We start from the raw sequence: 19802 nt of genomic DNA on the forward strand, positions 1-19802 counted from the left end.
TCACGATTAAAACCGCGTAGAAAGTTTAGGCATTATAGTTGACGCATGCGCAGTACACATATTTTGCATACATTTATTCAAATAATAAAAATAGTAAATTAAACAAAAAACGAGTAATTTCGAAAGAGAACAAACGTGTTTTATATAAGAACAATCGAAAATGAATATTTACGAGTCATTAAGGATGAAAAAATATTAAAAATTGCATTAGAGGGGCTAACTTGTAGGTATATTTTTAAATTTTTTTTTTAAATAAATAAATGCAGAACAAACAATTATTAACAGTGAACAATCATGAACAAATGATGAACAAACGAATTAATAGAAAATAAGTATAAAAAAGGGAAAATAAAATTTTTTGAGGGGCTAACTTCATTCACCTTGGGAGTTGCACCCCCCTGGTATACGTAATAACACAATACATAAATATAATAATAATGTCAGAATTCGACCAAAAATCAAACAGAAACTTAGTTTAAGTTTGAGAAACAATTCCATTCGTTGCTGATGCCAGATTCACTTTAACCCTAGGGGCTTAAAAGGGTTTCCACATAAGATACCACAAGAAGAATTCGACATTTTAGTAAAAAAAAAGTATAGTAAAGAAGGATATGTATTATTTTAATGTGTCGATCTGTTTTAAATAATAAAATAGGTTGCTTGAATTTTGAATCAAACGAAAAAACAATTACTGTTTACTTATTTGAATATTTCTGAGACAGCGTATTGACTTTGTCGCGCAAATCAACCGACTTGTATTTGCATGCCTGGTAGTAGTGTGTAACGTTCGACCCCTATGATCATAGATTATACACTTAATATATTAGACCTATGATGCACCATATAGGTATGCCAGAATAGGGATTTGATGTGACCCATAGATCAAATGTCGGGTCTTCTTCGTGTGCCGATTTTGGGAGTAGTGAGGAGACTAAAGTCACGTCTTGCGAAAAACCATCTAGACGATGAAAGGCCATACTCCCCGATTCTTTTCTGACCCATTGGGATATCCAGTGGAATGCATGTAACGCCATATAGAAGGGCTTGAACACCCCGATCCAGAGTTGTAGGCCGACACCGTATAAAATAGTCAAATTAAATGCATAACCATATTTATGAAGCAATAACTACCTATTTTTCCTATATTTTAGACTAAGAATTTTACAGTTTTACGGTTTACATACAAATATTCAATTTCGGAATATAGTTGGAAAATTCACAGAGGTATTGTTTTGAGTTGTCCATTGATCTATGGATAAATAAAGGAAACGTAGATCATAGCTATAGTGACCATTAATTTGTATCAAAAAACAGGGCAAAAGCAAACAAATCCTATTATTACCTATAAATAAATAAAATATAAATACGTTTATTAACACAAGATCGGTTATTACAAAACAATGGTCCTATAATAGGCCCATATTCAGCCCGAACTGAGCGCTGCTTGAACTATAATACATTAATACACTTATTCATTACATTTATAAATAATAATAATTCATTAAAAAATTTAGTTTCAGTATTATTTTAAATTCATTGCAAACAGTACAAATAAATAAAAACTAGGGCATTTAAGCTTATCAATAAAAAAGGACAGCGCCTTAAAAAACAGTACTGTCCTGTCAAAAAACAGTACGAATGGTCACCGTACTCATAGGCCATAATTGTTTTAAGTAGACTGAAATCTTCATATTGATCGAAGACTGAAATATATATATTTTTTATCAACTTTTACGCCACTTTTTTTTTTTTTTGCTAAGATGGCCGGACGAGCTCACAGCCCACCTGGTGTTAAGTGGTTACTGGAGCCCATGGACATCTGCAACGTAAATGCGCCACCCACCTTGAGATATAAGTTCTAAGATCTCAGTATAGTTACAACGGCTGCCCTACCCTTCAAACCGAAACGCATTACTCCTTCACGACAGAAATAGGCAGGGCGGTGGTGCCTACCCGCGCGGACTCAAGAGGTCCTACCACCAGTAAAGAAACTGGTCCCGTGCTACTTTCGTAAAGAACTTGTGTGTTACAGGAATAAGAACGTAAATTAAATGAAATGGAATGCAATTGTGTCGTTAGATGAGATGAAATCAAACAACCATTATTAAATAAAAACAACGAACTGAATTTATTAAGATATTAATAGATTTTTCAAAGAAGCCATTCACAACGATTTACAACGTTAAAGAACGATAATAGAACGAATCAACGATAATAGAATTAATACCCAACAAAAAGTTCATTCAAAACGAAATAGGGATGACGAATCTTCTCGGATTAAAATTTATCTTGAAATCGATTCTGTAGGAAGATTGATTTGTTAGAAATAGACATTTTTTCTTCTCGTTCGAACTTTATTCTACATTTTAAATGAAAACACGACACAAAAGACACTAGATTCCAATATAATAAAATAATTTTATGGAAAAAAAAATGAGAATACGCATTGCTAATGTATCAATCAATTAATAGTTTTTACCTTTTTACTGTGCTTATAATACTTTTCTATATTTCTTATTTTCTGATTGTATAGTCTCAATATATGTAGGATGTTTTCCATGTTGTTCTATTTAACAACACATACACAATAGCAAACGGCTCACCTGGAGTTTAGTGGTTATCCACTGAAAGTCATAGATATTAAAACGTAAAGGCCACAACTTACTTTTAGACATGAGGTCCAATGTTTCTATTCTAATATTGTCTCCTATCCTGCCTTTGAAACAAGCATTAGTGCCTATCATTTGGCATAAGTAGATCCGCTATCCCGCACGCATCGGAGCTCGACTTCGACTAATTATATAAATAAAATGCACGTGTGTTTGTGTCGTCAATGTGTTTGCATGTGTTTCAGTCAGCTGACATCTCGCGATGCTTTTTGAGTTCGGAGAACCTACTCGATTAGGCCAGCCACACTATGTGTTTGCTGCGTTTTCATATAACTTCTGACTTACGAATAGAAATCAATCCGAAGTTATTGGGATTTCACAAAAAAAAAACATTAATTAGATTTGGTAACTTAGACTTTCATGTGTTGAACTTGGTTTAGGGATATAAATCTTCGAGTGGAAAAAGCGTTTCAAACTGTCACTTTCATGGCTTCGTCCTAGAAGATACAGATGAAGACATCACGTCTCAAAGACGGCTTAATGAAACCGATATTATAGGGATGGAGAAAAACGTATTCAGTGGGCGCACTGAATTCGTTTGTCCAGTATTCTTATGTTTACTTACGATTTATTCGCAACATTTCCTTGTAAGAAATCGGACCTTTGAAAAAATCGATCCTAGATCGCCATCCCTAACGTGAGCCTTATTGATCATAGATAATAAATTTAATTTAAATCTGTCTAATTTTAATCATTATCAGCATAGATTATACACTTAAGTGTCAGAAGCCTATCAATACGAAAAAAAAACGAATAGCAACGTGGGTAAGGTTGGTAAATAATGATGTATGTTATGAAGAGGATCGTTGACCACGATGATAAAATAGAGTTGCCGAAATGTATGTACCACATTAAAAATCCGATCGATCTTACAGAAGAAGATGAAATTTGTTTGAAAATCAATGAAAAGGTTCTCAAATTTATTAAGGTTTATATCAATTGTATTTCTCAAAAATTAACATATAAACCATAATTTTTTCACTTTTCTACTACATAAAATTTTTAGTATTTGAAATTTTCGTCAACATGGCCTATGACCATATTAGTAAGCCCTGGCCTATACAACATTAACTGCTCCATTTTCTTGTTCTTATCACACCCTAGTGAGGTCTGAGTTATTAATTAACCAAATCATACTGGTGTTATGTTATCGCATTACTCTTTCGTTACTTTCCAAAATTACAAAATCATTTAGGTATCTTTTACTTCAACTACACTATATCAGAATGTCCGTAAATTCCATAAATTTCCTTTGAGAACATAAGAAAAGTATTTAAATTGAAAACAAAACTATCCAAAAGGCCTGCCTGCCTTGTTTAGACAAACTAATGCACTGTGAACAAATAATGATAATTTATATTAATTTTTGTGTCACATTTGTATAGAATTCTTAGAAGTGCCTAGTTTAAATTTTGTTTTATTGCTCTTGTAGGCAGACGAGCATACGGCCCACCTGATGGTGAGTGGTTACCGTTGCCCATGGACTTCAGCAATGCCAGGAGCAGAGCCAAGCCGCTGCCTACTGAAAGTCTGTTAATCAGGTAAGAGATCTTAGTTGTCCAGTCTCTGTTATCAGTATTTTCATATATATTCCGTATTAGATACGAGCCCACCCAAATGGACACTATCATATTGCTTAATTGTATTTTATATTAATTGTATTTTAAAGCAATCATGTATTTTATTTGAAGGACTAGTAGATGTACAAAATCAATAAACACTTTATTTTGTGTCATGGTGAACAGTAGCATTTATCTTGTGTTTATGAACTATTTCTTCATATTAGATGGGTTTTTAGCTAATACATACATTTTAGGGTCCTAATAATAAGATGACTGAACTGGAGACAAGGCAAGATGAACTCTTGAACAAGCTAGAAACACTATACGAGCGGATAAAGACAATTAGTTCTCAATGTAAGCTTGACAATATGAGTGCTAATATGCAGTCCTCAAATGCCTCAAAAGCCGAATCTGTAAGTAATAACATTTTTATATTCTAAAATAGTTTTTTAGTTGAAAAAACAGTTAGAATTGAAGCCATCTAATGCAAGACTTATTGCATCTGAGACATTCATAAGGACGTATCTAAGGCGTCAACAGTGACTGGCTCCGGCATGATCAGGATTTGGAGAGAAGTCAGCGGCAGCAACGATGAGGCGATTGTCATGACGAGAAGATATGGTGTCTTATAATTTACGCATGAAATTGCACAATGCCTTTTATCAAATTTGTATGTATTAAGATATAATGATTTAAATTTAGTTCTTAACTTAAAATTTCAATAGATGCAATGTGGCTTTGTTTGAGATCAAGAATTTATTAGAAAATTCAAATTTATACTAAATATACATCTATTATGTATATGATGTATTACTTTTATTTAAAACATGAAAAAAAAGGTATGATAACATTTGTTGTCCTTGTTTATTGTTTAATTAAAGTATATTTTAAAGTAATTTTCTATACTACAAGATTTGGTAGAACTGATTTACAGAGAGAAATATTTATTAAAATAAATTATGCTTTTTCTAGGTAATTACACCAGAGGAAGTTGTCTTGGTGCTGAGTCCTGATTCATTGCCTTGGTACTTGAATATCATTTTAAAAAAATCGGATATTCCAATACATACAACTTGTCATGTCCATTCATCAGTGCCAAATGAGAAATTAGCAAAAATAAAGGCTTTTACTCAAAAACTTAAAATTTCTGAAAACCCTAAAGTAAACCTAAGGCTTATTTTTAAAGGTATGGCTTCTTACTTCGAGTTTAATAAGGAAATTTGTGATTGGCTTTATTTTAAAGTACTTCAGATTAATATCACACTCACAATATTAGTATTATTACTTTCTTTCTTTAATTTTAAGCCCCTCTAGGGGTTAAGGTTTAGGTAACTTGGTGCGGTAGTGGTGGCTCTCTGCAATTTTTCAAATAGCTGAGAGCCTGAGATTTATATATTTATGTAAGAACTCTTCTAAGTTTCATATAAATCCAGCAGTGATTGAGTTGAGTTAAATCTAGATATACAGAGAATTCTATTATTAAGCATAGGTTAGCATTCCTTTATACATAATGCTTACTACAAAAATAGGATTTCCAAATTTAACAAACAAAAAAAACTATACTTAATAAAAAATAAAACCTAATTTAACAAAAAAGAAACTCAAGCTATGTGCAATTTGTTTTTTTAAGAAATTTCTCCTGGTTTAAAAATGTTTTCTTTTTCAGCTGCAGCAGATTCAGAACTGAAATTGTCAGCATTATCAACACCAATCTTAGGAAATGTCAACATCCTAAGATATTTGTCATTAGCCTACCCTACCATAATTCCTTATGACCATAATGATCACATAGTTGATAATCTATTAGACATTTGCCACGTTTTGGAGAGGACATCAGAAAAAAATAAAGAAGCAGTTGTAAATAGGCTTTTCGCTCACTATAAAACTTGGATTTATGGTGACAAATTTTCTGTGGTAGACTTGGCAGCATACAACTTAATTAAGCAGTGGAGAAATACACCTAAGTTTGTCTCTAAAGCGTGGTTTGATAAATGTGAAAAATTATGTTCTTAACTCTCACTGTTTTAATATGGATTGTTTTCATGTAATCAATAAATGAGCTTTGTTCTGATGTATTACTTTTAATTATACAAAACTGGTATTCGGCCATCAGTTGATGTTAAAGGTTCACTGTTCGCTTATAAACTTTATGCTTCTTTTCACCTATACAAACATTGATATATTTTAATACATCAATGTATCCTAAGTTTAAAATTAGAATTGTGCAATATGGTGAGCTTAATGGAAGACTAGTCAACGTCACCTATGGTCATCAACAACATAGATTATACACTTAATATGATCAGCAATGCCGGAGACAACCAAACTGCTGTCTGTAATAAAATGCTGCACATCTTGGTTGAATAATAAGTACCTACCGTAGCAATTCGGATGTACAGAATAGTGTCCATTCCAGTTTTAACGTACCTAGTAGAAAAGCCGTTGTCACTATATTGAGGTCTTAGAGCTCATATTTCAAGGTGGGTGGCGGCATTTAAGTTATAGATGTCTAAGGGCTCCGATGACCACTTAACATCAGGTGGGTTGTGAGCTCGTGCACCCATCTATACAATAAAAAAAATCTCCAAAAACTCGCCTTACGAAGCCTTAAATAAAACTGGTGAACTCAACCTCAGTGATTGATTAACTGATGATAAATCTACCTCTTATAGACTTCTTCGTGTTGCTTTTAGGTAGCCTCAAGGGGCTATTGTGGCTTCGAAACTGTTAGCGGGCGAGCTCACAGGGCTCAATCTACCAGCGTATCGTAATCTCCACCCACTGAAATGATCCGGCTAGAAACTGGATGGGTTATGTTTGTAGGTTAACTACAGATAGTGGAGATTGTTAGGATGACGATGTTTAGGGTGACGACGGCTGTGTCAGATATGTAATTTGAGGCGGTCACGATAAGTGTTATCGTGTTGCGCAGCTTTCTCGAAGAAGCGTTCTAACCTTTTCTTCAGGTACTTATCGATTCTAATTCTAAATCATGAAGATCTACATACTTCACATACCATGATGTTCTAACGCCTGTCCGTGTAGCAGGATATCTTGTTCCAATTAAGACACCCAGTCTGTACACTTAACAGCTAATGGGGTGAGAAAAGTCAAAAACAATGCGTTAAATTATTCATTTTAATATTCGAAATAGTACTTATTATGAATACTAAAATAAGATTTTATCTAACTTTTATAATTTGTATACTTAAATGTTTAACATAGTCTTCAAATTAATGGCACCAGTGGCTTTAGTGACCTATTTAAATACTACTTGTTTTGATCATGATAAAATCTTAAATAACTAGAAATGAGAAACTAGATTCAAAGAGTGGTTTCTACCATAAAAGGTGTTAAAAATTTATGATGCTGAATAACAGCTCTCCTTACAGTTTCAAATGTAGAAAATTTTAAACGTGTGCTAGAGGTACAATGGATTTTTTAAATTTAAAAAAGTGCTTTTACACCTTCCCTTAGAATCGATTTTCAAAAAAAAGCAATACTTATTTAATGTAAAATCACAGATGAATTTGTTACGAGATAATTGTGCCGAAGACAAAGTTCATCTTTAGCTGCATAATAACATTAACAAACTTTATTCACTATCAGTCAAAACGGACATAAAATATCAGTTATAAATAGCTTTTGATGTTTTTTATCTAACACATATTTCAAAGTATAAAAAGTAAATTTACTGTAAAATACAATTTAGGTACACTAGTCAAAGATAATAAAATTGTATTTTAAATCAAATATAACTTTTAACATAGTAATGAGCGATGTTAATCATTTTATAGAATGATAATAATTTTAGAAAAAATCTAAGAAAATAGACTTTTAAAGGGATAGTTCTTATTAAAATCTAATTAAAGCGATTACAAAACGTACGGCTAAATTATAACACTATACAAAAAAATATTAACATATAAAATTGTATCACACATTCAGTTTTCTGCAAACTTCAAATGTGGCGTTTATTTCCATGATTTCCGTTATAGTTACAGTTTTGATAGTTTTTTATATAAATATATTAACAATGTCAGTACTTTTTATAATTGAAGTCCCTTAGAACTTCGCAGCGAATCGATATCGAGTGACTGTGAAGAGTCAGCATTGGTGTTGCTGACTTAAAATTGGTAGTGGTCGAGTCACTTTTAGGTTAACTATTCTAGTCAAATGGTAATCGAGAGTCATCATTTTACCAATCAAATTAAGTGATGACTGAGAATCAACCCAATAGTGTAAAATATAATGAAAGTACTATTCCAGAGCAGTTTTCATGCTATCAATATTGCTAAGATACTATTTATATGTACACACTATAACTAAAATAAGGAATGGGCAGTGAATTTTTTATTAAAATAAATAGTTTATCATAAAACAAGTCTATAATTGTTATAGACGTCTTATTTTTATTTTTGATAACTAATTTACTAGCTGCCGTGCCGGCATCGCACCCTTCGCCTGATTACATTAAAAAAAGTGTTAATAAATGCTAAAGGTTGTAAGTGTTTGAGAAATGAATGGCTCATACAATTCAGGTTAACTTTTATAAAATGTGCAAGTGTATATATTAGCAGCCATTTAGTAAAGATTTTTCTAAAAACAACTTTGAGACTTCGCAAGATGTGTCATTGTTATTAGCTAATGTGCAGTACCTAATTTCATTCTTGTTTTTCTTTATAAAATAAAAGTTCTTTATCACATGAACCAGTTCCTCCATTTAACTCTACAGATGGGGATTCGATCGAATTGATTCTGATCCGAATGTATGAACACTATGATATGCAACTCTTTTACGCTAGGTAGGGCCTGGCAGAGATACAATTTTTTTTTTGGTCTGGAGGAAATCGCCGGACTCCCACCCTTCACTGGGGATGGCGGGCAGGGTATGTCGGAGTCGAACCGACTAAAACCTCCTGTCGCTCAACAACCCACGTCCGAGCCTCGCATGAGACAGAACTCATGAAAAGGCAAAGGGGGAGCGAAGTTTAGTGCGGAGCACATCTCTTCCATCACCCTCCCTCTCGTCAGAGATACCATAGCCGTTTCTTCCTCTTTTAATTTTAATTTAGCTCAATTATTACATTATTTAAGAACGTAAAAAAAAAGTCATAACGGCCGACTCTTTTCAGATTTAAACTTGCTTAAATGTGAATGACGTCATGACCGACTTTAGTATTAAATTGAGGTTTGCTGGTTTTGGGAACTAATTGATCTGATAATATCAATGATAACTAGTTTTGGAAATTTAAGTATTTTCTCGTATTGTTTCGATTCAATGTTATAACTTGTTTTAACTGTGTATAGATTACTAAATATAAATTTAGGCATTCTATTATGCAGATGCGTCAATATGGCTTATTCTCTAGGACTAAAAAGAGTTAAGGCGGATGAGGCTCACATGTGAACCGTTCGAGCAGGTGCGGCCGCTATGGGCGACTCCTCCTGTCATACAAACGAAGAGAAGCCAGGCAGCGGGGCACGCGACCGCGCCATGTTGTTCATCACGATCTGACCTCCGTTGAGGCTGACCACGGCGCTACCCTCGGGCTCGGAGTCCGTGTAGCTGGAGTAATTACGTACGGGTCGCTGTTTCTTCCAAGACTGTCGTAACGTATCGTTAACGTTGGCGTAATGATTCACGAAAGAATGTGGTTCAGACCTCACGCTTTCGTTTTCACTTTCCGAATTCTGAAAAATAAAAATAAGTGTCCGAACTTTGGAGCGTAAGATTTACTTGAATCGGTTAATAAAATAAAAGTAACCAGACTATGAGACGTAAGTCAGTAGTAAATAGTTAGAATTCAGTAGTAACTTGCGGATGTGAGTTTACAAAGAAAAAAAATGCATGAAAATGTTGACTGATAACTAACTGAGAACCATAAATAAATATTGAATCAAACTATGAAATAAATTCCTACATTTAGTCGTCTGTTTTTTTTTACTATAACGGAAACATTTGATAGGTAGTTGGTTTTCTACACGAGTGCCAATGGAGACGGAAGCGTGATGTAAACGACGAGAGCTTTAGCGACAGATCACAGATTCTGATATTTACCGTGGCAGAATCCGAGGGCGGTGAGGAAACAAACAAACGGAAAAATTAAGTCACGGTTCGGAAAATTCAGACGACACTGATCTTAACGGTGATCACCTGCGAGTCGGAGGAGCTCATCTCCGAGGGTTTCTCGGTGAGCGAGGAGTCATCGGCGTTGGCGTCGTAGGCGCGCAGGCTCTCCTCGTCGCTGTGGTAGAGCACGGAGGCGGGCGCGGGGCGCGGCGGCGGCTTCCCGGGCGCGGCGGGCTTGCGCCGCACCGACGCGCCGCCCTCGCTGTACAGCTCCATAGCCAGCGAGCCGCGCTCCTCACGCTCGCCCGTCAGCTCCTCCAGGCTCTTCTGCGCTTCTTCTGCACGGTGGAAGCGAATCAGTTACTGCAGCCGCGTGTTATGGCCGAGCGTTTGGCGGCAATTATATACAATTTGTCAAATTATGGTTATGTTATCGTTCTAACAAAACGGATAAAATATATTTTTAATTGTATCTATATCATGCATAACTTTTTAACTAACTGCTCAATAAAAGTGTGAAAATATAAATTTGCGTGTCGAAATTTTATAGCTTACTTTTATATTTGTAACTCTTGCTTTTGACGCAAAGAATAGCTATGACGGTGATGATAATGACGACGGAAGTGGCGGCGAGCACGACCATGAACCACGTGTGTCGGTAGAAGGGTCGATATTGCAGATATCCGTACTCCAAGTACAGCTTCGAAGGTGTGACTATCACTTTTTCGTTGTAAGCTGGCTGGCTGATGCCGTAGGCGTTGTACGCGATGACCCGGAACGTGTAAGCTGTCGACGGTAGTAAGCTCTGATACGAAATGGTGAACTCTTCTAACATTCCGTTGCTTGTTCTCGTGATGGTTTCCCAACGAGTGTCATCTGAAATTTAAAGTCGTTATAATTAATGTTTGTAGAAACAAAAACCGGAAACTATTATTACTGAGAGATATTGGTGCACAAAAAAAACATGAAAAACTCTATCTAAGTGTCGAGAAGGGTTAACTTGTGCACTCAGAGAACTTACAGGCCTGCCACGCTTCCTTGGCTGCATTAAAATGATGACTCTGTTTAATTATACAATATTGTCTCCAACATTTTACGCTAAGCTTTGCAGTATTTTGTCCGGTTTTTGCGAGTCGTAAACATAATTAAAATTACATTTACGATTTAATTTACCATCAATTTATCCGTATATATTGCCTTCAATATTAATTCAATTAGTAGAATGCAACATGGCAAACTTAGTTAAGATCACTTTCATTTACCTTTTCTGCGTGCCTCGATATAATATCCGAGGAGCGGTCCGCGGCCGGAGAGGGTGTTGTTCCAGCGCAGACGCAGCGCCGCCAGCTCGGGCGCCAGCTGCAGCAGGCGGGGGGCGGAGGGCGAGCCGGGCTGCGGGCCGGTGCGCACGCGGGCCGCGCTCTCCGCGCCCGCACCCACCGTCACCGCACGCACGCTGAACCGGTACTCCGCCTCCTCCTCGAGCCCGCCCACAGCCAACCTCCGCTCTGTTACTTTTTGTTTCACCTGTTTGCTGAAACCTGAAACGTACACATTTACATCTGTGATCATATTTACTGCCCATTAGTATTAGGCAATAGAGCGTATTGTGAGTCCATTATAACTAGCAAACGTGCGCTACGTTTTAATGGTAAGATTTTTAGAATGCGATCACGACTTCCAGCGCCCGTCTTCATGCATGTCAGTAGCATTGATGTTTTTATTTATTATTATTTATTTTATTTATGTACACACAAAAAGGAAGACATAGAACAGAGTAATAGGAAAATTATGTACAAAGGCACTGCTTATTTCTTTATGAACTGTGTGTATGGACTGCAGAAACCGCTTAACAAGAAACTGAATTATTAGAATAGCATGTACTCACGTTCATCTTGTTGCACGGTCTCGTACGTGACGAGGTAGGCCTGCACCGGACCGTTGCGACGGCGCGGCGGCTCCCACGCCACTACGAGACTGTTCATGGTGATGTCGGAGAAGGTAATGTTTCTGGGCGCGGAGGGCAGGCCCTGCATCGTTCGTGCCACTACGGCATTCGACCGCGGTCCATCACCGGCCGCGTTAAACGCCAACACCTGTGTCGTATACAAAATATACATAATTTTGGTGTATTTATTGCATTTACAATGAGTGACTGTCGTCGCTCATGGACATCAGCTGTACTAGAGGCAAAACGAAGCCGATGTTTACTATTGAGTGCTCTCCGCAAACTTCGTTTAGAGAAAGATAAATATTCTATGCAGGGATTTGATAGTTTTAAATAAAAGTAGTAAAAATAGTTTACCTGAATACGATATTGCGTGTATTTATCGAGAAAGACCAGCGAATGTGAAGTGGCCGTGGCGGGGACCACTTCAATTTCTTCCTCAACGCGTCGCCCCGGCTCCGGGTCTTCTGGTGATTCTGTCATTATGTAGAAAATCTGAAACATTAGAGTTTTTTATTATCAGTAAACAACGCGCGACTAATTTCAAACCTATAATAATTAACAAATGTGTAAATTCTCTCGGAGCTAAACGTCAAGACTCGTCTATCTACGATCTGTATGCAGCGTATCCTCAAGTACTTCGGACACGTGGCCTGACGAAATCCTGACAACTTGGAAAAACTAATACATAATTGTAGGTCACGTAGAGGGAAAGAGAAGTCGAGGAAGAATGCCAACCAGGTGGACGGACATTGTCAAGGGGGCCACAAACACCAGCGTCCCGGGCGCCATTAAGCAGGCCGAATGCAGGCAACATTGGAGGAAGCTGGTGCAAAAACTAGACCAAGGTGGTCACAACCCTCAATAACGAGGAAGCGACGAAGAAAAAGAAGAAGAATAATAATGAAGCTACATTTATACATGTATTGGCTGGCGTGAATGCCTTACGATGAAAAGTCGGTCATCGAGTGAACGAACTTTTTGTATAAATTTTGTTGCAAGCGTTTGCACGAAATAACAATTGAAGGATTCCGTACCTTTTATTAAACAATTTGAAAAAAAAAAGCATCCGTTTGCTTATTTTTAAATTAGATTTTTAAAACGGGTGAAAGAGAGAGACGTTTAGTCTGATTTTTCCGTTTATGTATATCATCTATAGTAATGTACGAAAGATGACGTCCGAGTAGTTTAATAAAATCGCCGATCACGTGTATTGTATCAGCAAAGCGTTTTTCTTCTTAAATAAGCACAACTGTACATACCTTATAGCCTAGTAGATCTCCATTGCGGTGGTGCAGAGCGGGCGGCGCCCAGTTGAGCGTGACCTCGGTGGGGGACAGCGGCACGGCGGAGAGCGCGGCGGGCGGGGCGGTGGGCACGGCCTCGCCCACCCACACCACGGCCGGGGTGCCGGCGGGACCGGACCCCTGCGAGTTCACGCCGCACACGCTGATCTCGTAGTTACGATCCACCGCCAGCTCCGTCAGAACAGCTTCTGAAGTCTACAATGCAATCAAAATTACATTTCAGTATCTCAGATTTTTTATCTCAGAAAGATTTTAATTCGATTTTAATAATCAACCAGGAATTTCTAAATGAGACTGTTTTGCTATACAATAGGTGCGATTCGTTCACCGCACCGTGAGATGCTCCAGTTGTATACGCGTATCCGGGTAATAATGGGACGATTAATATCTAATGATCAATAATGTATGACGAATTTTTAGGTATTTTTCAAAGTGGCTTACACCCGTATCCTTAGTCGTTTACACGAGCTTAACTCGACTCGACTCAACCTCCAACGCGCGTTTTGGTATGCTTAGTCGTAAAAATAAACTCCACTCAAACGTCCTTGGAAAAATTTCCTAACCGGAGTGAAGTGAGCGAACTGTCAAGTCAAGGTACGTCGCGACGTACCTTGAACGTTCCTCAAGGCTGGTTTTCTATCAATGTCCAAATAGTATGTGGACCGCAAATGGAAATATATGATATTGTTGTGCAATGGCCTGGATCTGTGCATGATTCCCGCATATTTTGATAATTTAATTTTGATAATATTTATTAATAAAGTAAATAGTTCGAAGTTAGACATTTGAAACAACCTATTTTATTTACCTACATAAGTCATATTTTGCTTACTACTACTACTACTACTACTTTTGATAAATAAAATCAATGCGATTATAAGTTTTATTTATATAATAATAAACTAGTGGTTGTGGAAAAGCACTTTCTACAACACGATGCAACCAAAATCACACAAAAGCGGCGAATAAAAATACAAAGCCGGATCCAAAATCTAAAATAATAATAGGTTAGAAAATAAATAATACACTTTCAGATTTACCGCACGCGCACATATTGACGAATAACTCAGCAACCAAAACATTAAACAAGTTCATCTAGTGTCAAACAGACAGCGGCAGCTTGACTTTGACATTAAACAATGACCATAGACTACATAACACTATGGGTTTGATGCTAGCTTGATCAAATTTTCATCATTATTACCTCACTCGAGCATCATCGGATGAGTTAAGAGTGGAGGACTATTTTACGAAACGTCTAAAGATACGGGCATTAGAGTTCAAAGGTTTATCTACAGCATTAAACTATCCATACTATTCCATACCTTTACGCCGGTCACTTCAAGCTTCATGGTCTGTTGCAATGCAGTAGGGAAGTCTGTGAGAGGTTGATAAAATATTCGGTACCCTCCCGTCCGAGCATCACCACTCCAGTACTGTTCAGACAGCGACGTCCATTGCACGCGCACGCTGTTCGGCGTTATTGGAACCACGTGCAGATTCTCAACGGCTTTACTCGGAGCTATTAAAAAAATGCATCTAATTGTAATTTAATTCATTTGATCAATTTTTACTGATGGTAGGACATCTTGTGAGTCCGCACGGGTAGGTACCACCACCTTGCCTAATTCTGCCGTGAAGCAGAAATTCGTTTCGGTTTGAAGGGCGGGACAGCCGTTGTACTGTTATAAGTGAGAACTTACAACCCATGTCTCACGGCGGGTGGCGGCATTTACATTGTAGATGTCTATGAGCTCCAGTAACCACATAACACCAGGTGGGCCGTGAGCTCGTCTACCCATGTATGGAAGAAAAAACAAAGATCAATGCTAATTCGGGTTTACTTTACATACCTGCAGGTAAGGTCCGAACGGTTTCAGTAGCGTTGCTGTAGCGACTGGGGCCCATGTCGTTGGTGGCTCTAATCCTGAATTGATAGCCGGTATAAGGCTTCAAGCCCTCAGCAGTGTAGGATGTGGCAAACGGATCTATTCTCTCAGGGATAGTTTGCCACGTGCCTCCTTCCTCCTTTTGCTGAACTGTGTAGTACCTGTTGAATTTGTTCACTGGTTTGTTATTATTGACCGGTTTAATAAGGGGAGCGGAGGTTCTTACAACAGAAACAGCCGGAAGACTGCCAGAGAGGCCGTCCCTTGTGTATTTGCGAAAATTCATATAATACTGTACTCTTATAACAGAAGTGTTTGTACACTGAATACAAACAAATATGCATTTAAAAATGGTGTTAAATGTAACTTTAAATTACTGATTTTTTTGTCAGTACATATATCTGTTTATTAATCCATGTTCTCGTCGACTTTGCTGGGTCACGCTTTGACGATTGAAAGAATGAGATGTTATAGTGTTAGTTAGAGCCAAGTAAACGTTCTTGACTATGCCAGCTGGTATTTATAAAGGTGACATTGATTGGGGTTGCATATCGAAGGCAGTCAGTCACCTGAGCGGCGCGTATCCGTCGTCTCCGGGCGTCCAGGAGAAGGTGATGTGGTGCGGCTGCAGCAAGGAGCGCGCTACGTGCGGGCGCGGGGGCGGCAGGGGCGGGGAGCGGTTGGCCGTCGTCAGTACGAGCGCGCGGGCGGTCACCCCCCAGCCCAGTCGCGTCTGAGCGCGCACGCTGAACACGTAGTACTGTTCCGACGACAACTCTGTCGCCCTGTGGATGCATGTTTCAGTTATCATGTTCATCAATATTCGATCGATCGATATTCATTTCAAACGTAAAATTGCTTTATAAGATGCGTCTTCATGCGGTAAGCGAAAAATAAATTGTACCGATTTGACGATAAAAATTTTATCGGTCTAGGATCGACCAGTTTGAATATTTCGACAAGGGTATTAGCCAGTTAATTAGTAGTTGTTACAATTAGTAAAAGAGTAGTACGCTCGAATTGAGAAACTCTTAAGTCGGTTAAAATGCAAAATATAAATCAGAATTTATGTTATGTTGTTTAATTTTAATTAGAAAATAGCTGGAATTAAAATTGGTTTTATAAAATAATCGAATAGCTTATTGTCTTACCTAAATGTGCGGTCCGACGGTAAAAATTCTCTGGAGAACATGTGCTGCGTGGAACTATTGAGATGGTACACGACTTTGTAAGCGAGTATCTCGCCGTTCGGGTCCTCCGGTACGTCCCATATGATCCGAGCTGTCGTAAACGTGACATCGGGGAAAGAGACGTTGGATGGGGGCCCCGGTGCTGTAATTTACAGTAGTTTTAGTTTTTTTTTTAAATAAAAAACATGTCTTTTTTGACATTGTCCCACACGCGATCAGGGCGTTTCTGTTATTAAGGGATTATCGAAAGCCATCGCCACACATGCGAGCTCATAGGCAACGTGAAAATGGTCATCTTGAAATATGAGGTCAAAGTCTCAAACATACACAATATACATGTGTAATGTGATTTTGCTGTTTCTTTTATGCTGTTCTTGTGTCGTTGTTGGTTCATTGATATGAGTGAAGCCGTTGATTTTTGTGAATTAGATGAATATATTATATTAAATGAAAAAGACGAATACTTACTGTCTTCAAAAGTCCTTGCAGTAACCGGGGGGTCGCTGAGTGCTCCGTCGCCCAGCCTCGTGTAGCCGAGCACCTGTATCTGGTACACGACGTATTTCCTGAGCTCGGTCAGTGTGACCGTGTGCGTCTGATTGGAGGGTATTGCTTGACATTCGATCTTCTTGTGTTCGGGGCGCGGCGGCGGCGTCACGGCCGCGTAGCACACCTTGTAGCCTTCAATGAGACCGTTTTGATCTTGTGCAGAGATGTCGCCCCACAAGACCACCACCGTAGTCGATGAAGTGGCGTTCGCTGATACGTCGCTCGGGCCTCGTGATGGCACTAAAACGTTAATACACACACACATTTTATTGGTTTGTAAAATTGGCTTTATGGTGTAGTGACCGAATCTGGTTTATTTTTTAAGTTAAATCTTGCACAGCATTGTAATTTTAAACTTGTGTGGTGATGAAACGGAAACTACACTCAAATACTAAACAGTAAACAGAGACAAATATATACAGCTATAAGCTTCATCTTTAGAGGGATATAATAATTATAAAGGTTTCACTTTTACCGTGTGCCAGCTACACACGGGTTTTTTACTAACATTGAGCAGACAACCTTACGAACTATTCGATTACCTATATCAGTTTGGGAACATTTCTGTTGCAGCCTGGGTAATAACTTTGCAACAACAGGAAGACCAAGCTGACAATGCGTATGAGTTCATAACGCTAGCATCTACGTTTACCATATTCCAAAAGATAGAATAGACGAGATGGAAATATACTCACCAGCTTCCCTGGTCCTCTCAAAAGCCGTAGGACTTTCGGCTGAAGTGCCCACTTCGTTTATTGCAGTCATACGTATTTCGTAGACCGACCACTCCTCCAAATTGGCTAAGACATGTGAATTGGCCGTGTGATCTTCGATAATGCTATGAAGTGTGTCATTTGTTCCGCTCCTCTTGTACGTTATGTTATAGCCTTTAGGGTTACCGTACCATTCGCTCTGCTGTAAAGGCTGCAAAAAGTTTATTTATATACATAAATGCGTACGTGCATTTTCAATATTGTTAGTGGCAGACAACTTAGTATTACGGGATTATTTTGTCTATGACTTTTGGATTCAGAAACATAAAATAATCTTTTTATTGCATTCGTATTTAAAACATATGATAAACCTAAAAATAAATAAGTACAATTAAAATATACTGTCATACACACGGAAATCTATGTGGCACTTGAATTGTTAATGTTGGATGTAAGATAATTAAAACTTTAAAAGGTGCCATTACAAAACAACATAATCTAATTATTATTTTTCTAGACGTTACCTGCGTGTTGAAATTTGAAGAGTTAAGTATTACGAATCGATAGAACCGATAGTGCTCACTCGGAGACCATTTAACAAATGATGAATACTTACAATCCATCTCACTCTCAAGTTATTGGCACTGACGGCGCGAACCGTAACGTTCTTGGGGGGATGACGCGGAGGCGCCTGGATGGTCTGAAATTCCTTACAGGGCTCCGAGGGTTGAGAGGATCCTACTACATTAGTCGCTATCAAGCGCAGTCTGTATGTCGTGAAGGGGACCAAGCCGGTGACCAGTATGGATTGAGCTTCTGGAGCATTCACTTCATAGATTGTAATCCAGGACGAGTTACGTGCCGTTTGCGCCTGTCGACAACAAATGTATTTGTTATTGGACATTTAATCTAACTGTGCAACAAATTTGCTTACAAAATTTTAAACGTTAATTTTTAAATTACAGATATATTACAACGTATTAACAGAATTAACAGAGTTCTAATTTTATGAGTATTTTTAAGTGGCTTGGCTGTTCCTCCTGGCATTGCTGCGTCCATGGGCTACGGTGATCACTTATAATCCAGTGGGCCACGTGCTAGTCTGACTATAATGACAATTAAAAAAAGATAAAAATGGTAGAGGATTACATGCCTGGGTCAGCGCACGTAAGCACCAGACTAAGTCGTAAAGTATCATCAATCTATTCTGCGAATATCTAAGGACACAGAATGTGTCAAAAATTTTAATTTTATAAGAGAAATTGTCAACATTTATTATTATGACTATTTTGTTCAATTTTATTTAAAACTATATTTATGTCTGAGCCGTTTCTATATGTCTGCCGTTAAACCTCTTCTACCGCACTATGAAACGATCAGATCAGATTCTTATTTGTTTCGGTACGTTGTTTTACCTGCACGGTCCACAGCGATATAGAAGAGTTGCCGTCGAAGCCGGGGGTGAACTGCAGCAGCACAGAGAACGCGTCGATGTTGGAGAGGGCGAGGTTCCGCGGCGCGTCGGGCAGCACGGGCTCCACGCCCGACTGGATGGTGGCCGCGCGGGCCGCGCCCGACCCCACCGCCGTCATGCCGCACAGCCAGAACTTGTAGTGGGTGCTCGCCTGGACGGAACAAGCAACACTTAATGGTATTTTTATTGCCTTCGATAACAAACGAACACACGGTTCAGCTGATACTGGCCATCGTCGCCCGTGGACATAGGCACAGCCAAGCCGCTGCCTATCACTTATGACTCCATTACAATAGCGATTGGATGATATTTAGTAATTCACTGGCAGCACCACGGAGAAGAGTTTAATACAGATACAAATACTGTACCAAGAATATCCAGGATGATAAAGATAACACTACAAATTAGGTCATGTAACGAAACATCGT

At 38.2% G+C, this 19802-nt stretch overlaps 2 protein-coding genes across 4 annotated transcripts in view; one reads left to right on the plus strand and one right to left on the minus strand.

Annotated features, from left to right (window-relative positions):
- Nucleotides 1–3348: 3348 nt before the first annotated feature.
- On the plus strand, nucleotides 3349–6302 carry LOC114251558 (aminoacyl tRNA synthase complex-interacting multifunctional protein 2). Of its 3 annotated transcripts, none has more exons than XM_028185871.2 (4): nucleotides 3349–3597; nucleotides 4486–4644; nucleotides 5204–5417; nucleotides 5898–6302. In XM_028185871.2, the coding sequence occupies exons 1-4, from the start codon at nucleotides 3451–3453 to the stop codon at nucleotides 6242–6244; spliced, it is 867 nt and encodes a 288-aa protein (XP_028041672.2). In that variant the 5' UTR covers nucleotides 3349–3450; the 3' UTR covers nucleotides 6245–6302. The 3 variants fall into 3 exon arrangements, with proteins under 3 accessions (XP_028041672.2, XP_028041673.2, XP_089586687.1); XM_028185872.2 differs by having other exon boundaries at nucleotides 3395–3579; XM_089730561.1 differs by lacking the exon at nucleotides 3349–3597 and adding an exon at nucleotides 4105–4210.
- Nucleotides 6303–7355: 1053 nt separating this feature from the next.
- Nucleotides 7356–19802, minus strand: part of sdk (sidekick cell adhesion molecule) — a 37824-nt gene continuing 25377 nt past the window's right edge. The window contains 16 exon segments of the mRNA XM_089730562.1: nucleotides 7356–9925; nucleotides 10389–10642; nucleotides 10860–11180; nucleotides 11326–11346; nucleotides 11567–11845; nucleotides 12193–12400; nucleotides 12610–12747; nucleotides 13515–13754; nucleotides 14885–15081; nucleotides 15413–15609; nucleotides 16018–16233; nucleotides 16600–16780; nucleotides 17107–17427; nucleotides 17883–18111; nucleotides 18517–18771; nucleotides 19316–19525. Of these exon segments, the coding sequence (XP_089586688.1) occupies nucleotides 9683–9925; nucleotides 10389–10642; nucleotides 10860–11180; nucleotides 11326–11346; nucleotides 11567–11845; nucleotides 12193–12400; nucleotides 12610–12747; nucleotides 13515–13754; nucleotides 14885–15081; nucleotides 15413–15609; nucleotides 16018–16233; nucleotides 16600–16780; nucleotides 17107–17427; nucleotides 17883–18111; nucleotides 18517–18771; nucleotides 19316–19525 (3510 nt within the window). The 3' untranslated portion in view covers nucleotides 7356–9682.

Source organism: Bombyx mandarina, chromosome 10 (genome assembly GCF_030267445.1).
Source record: "Bombyx mandarina strain Sakado chromosome 10, ASM3026744v2".
NCBI lineage: Eukaryota > Metazoa > Arthropoda > Insecta > Lepidoptera > Bombycidae > Bombyx > Bombyx mandarina.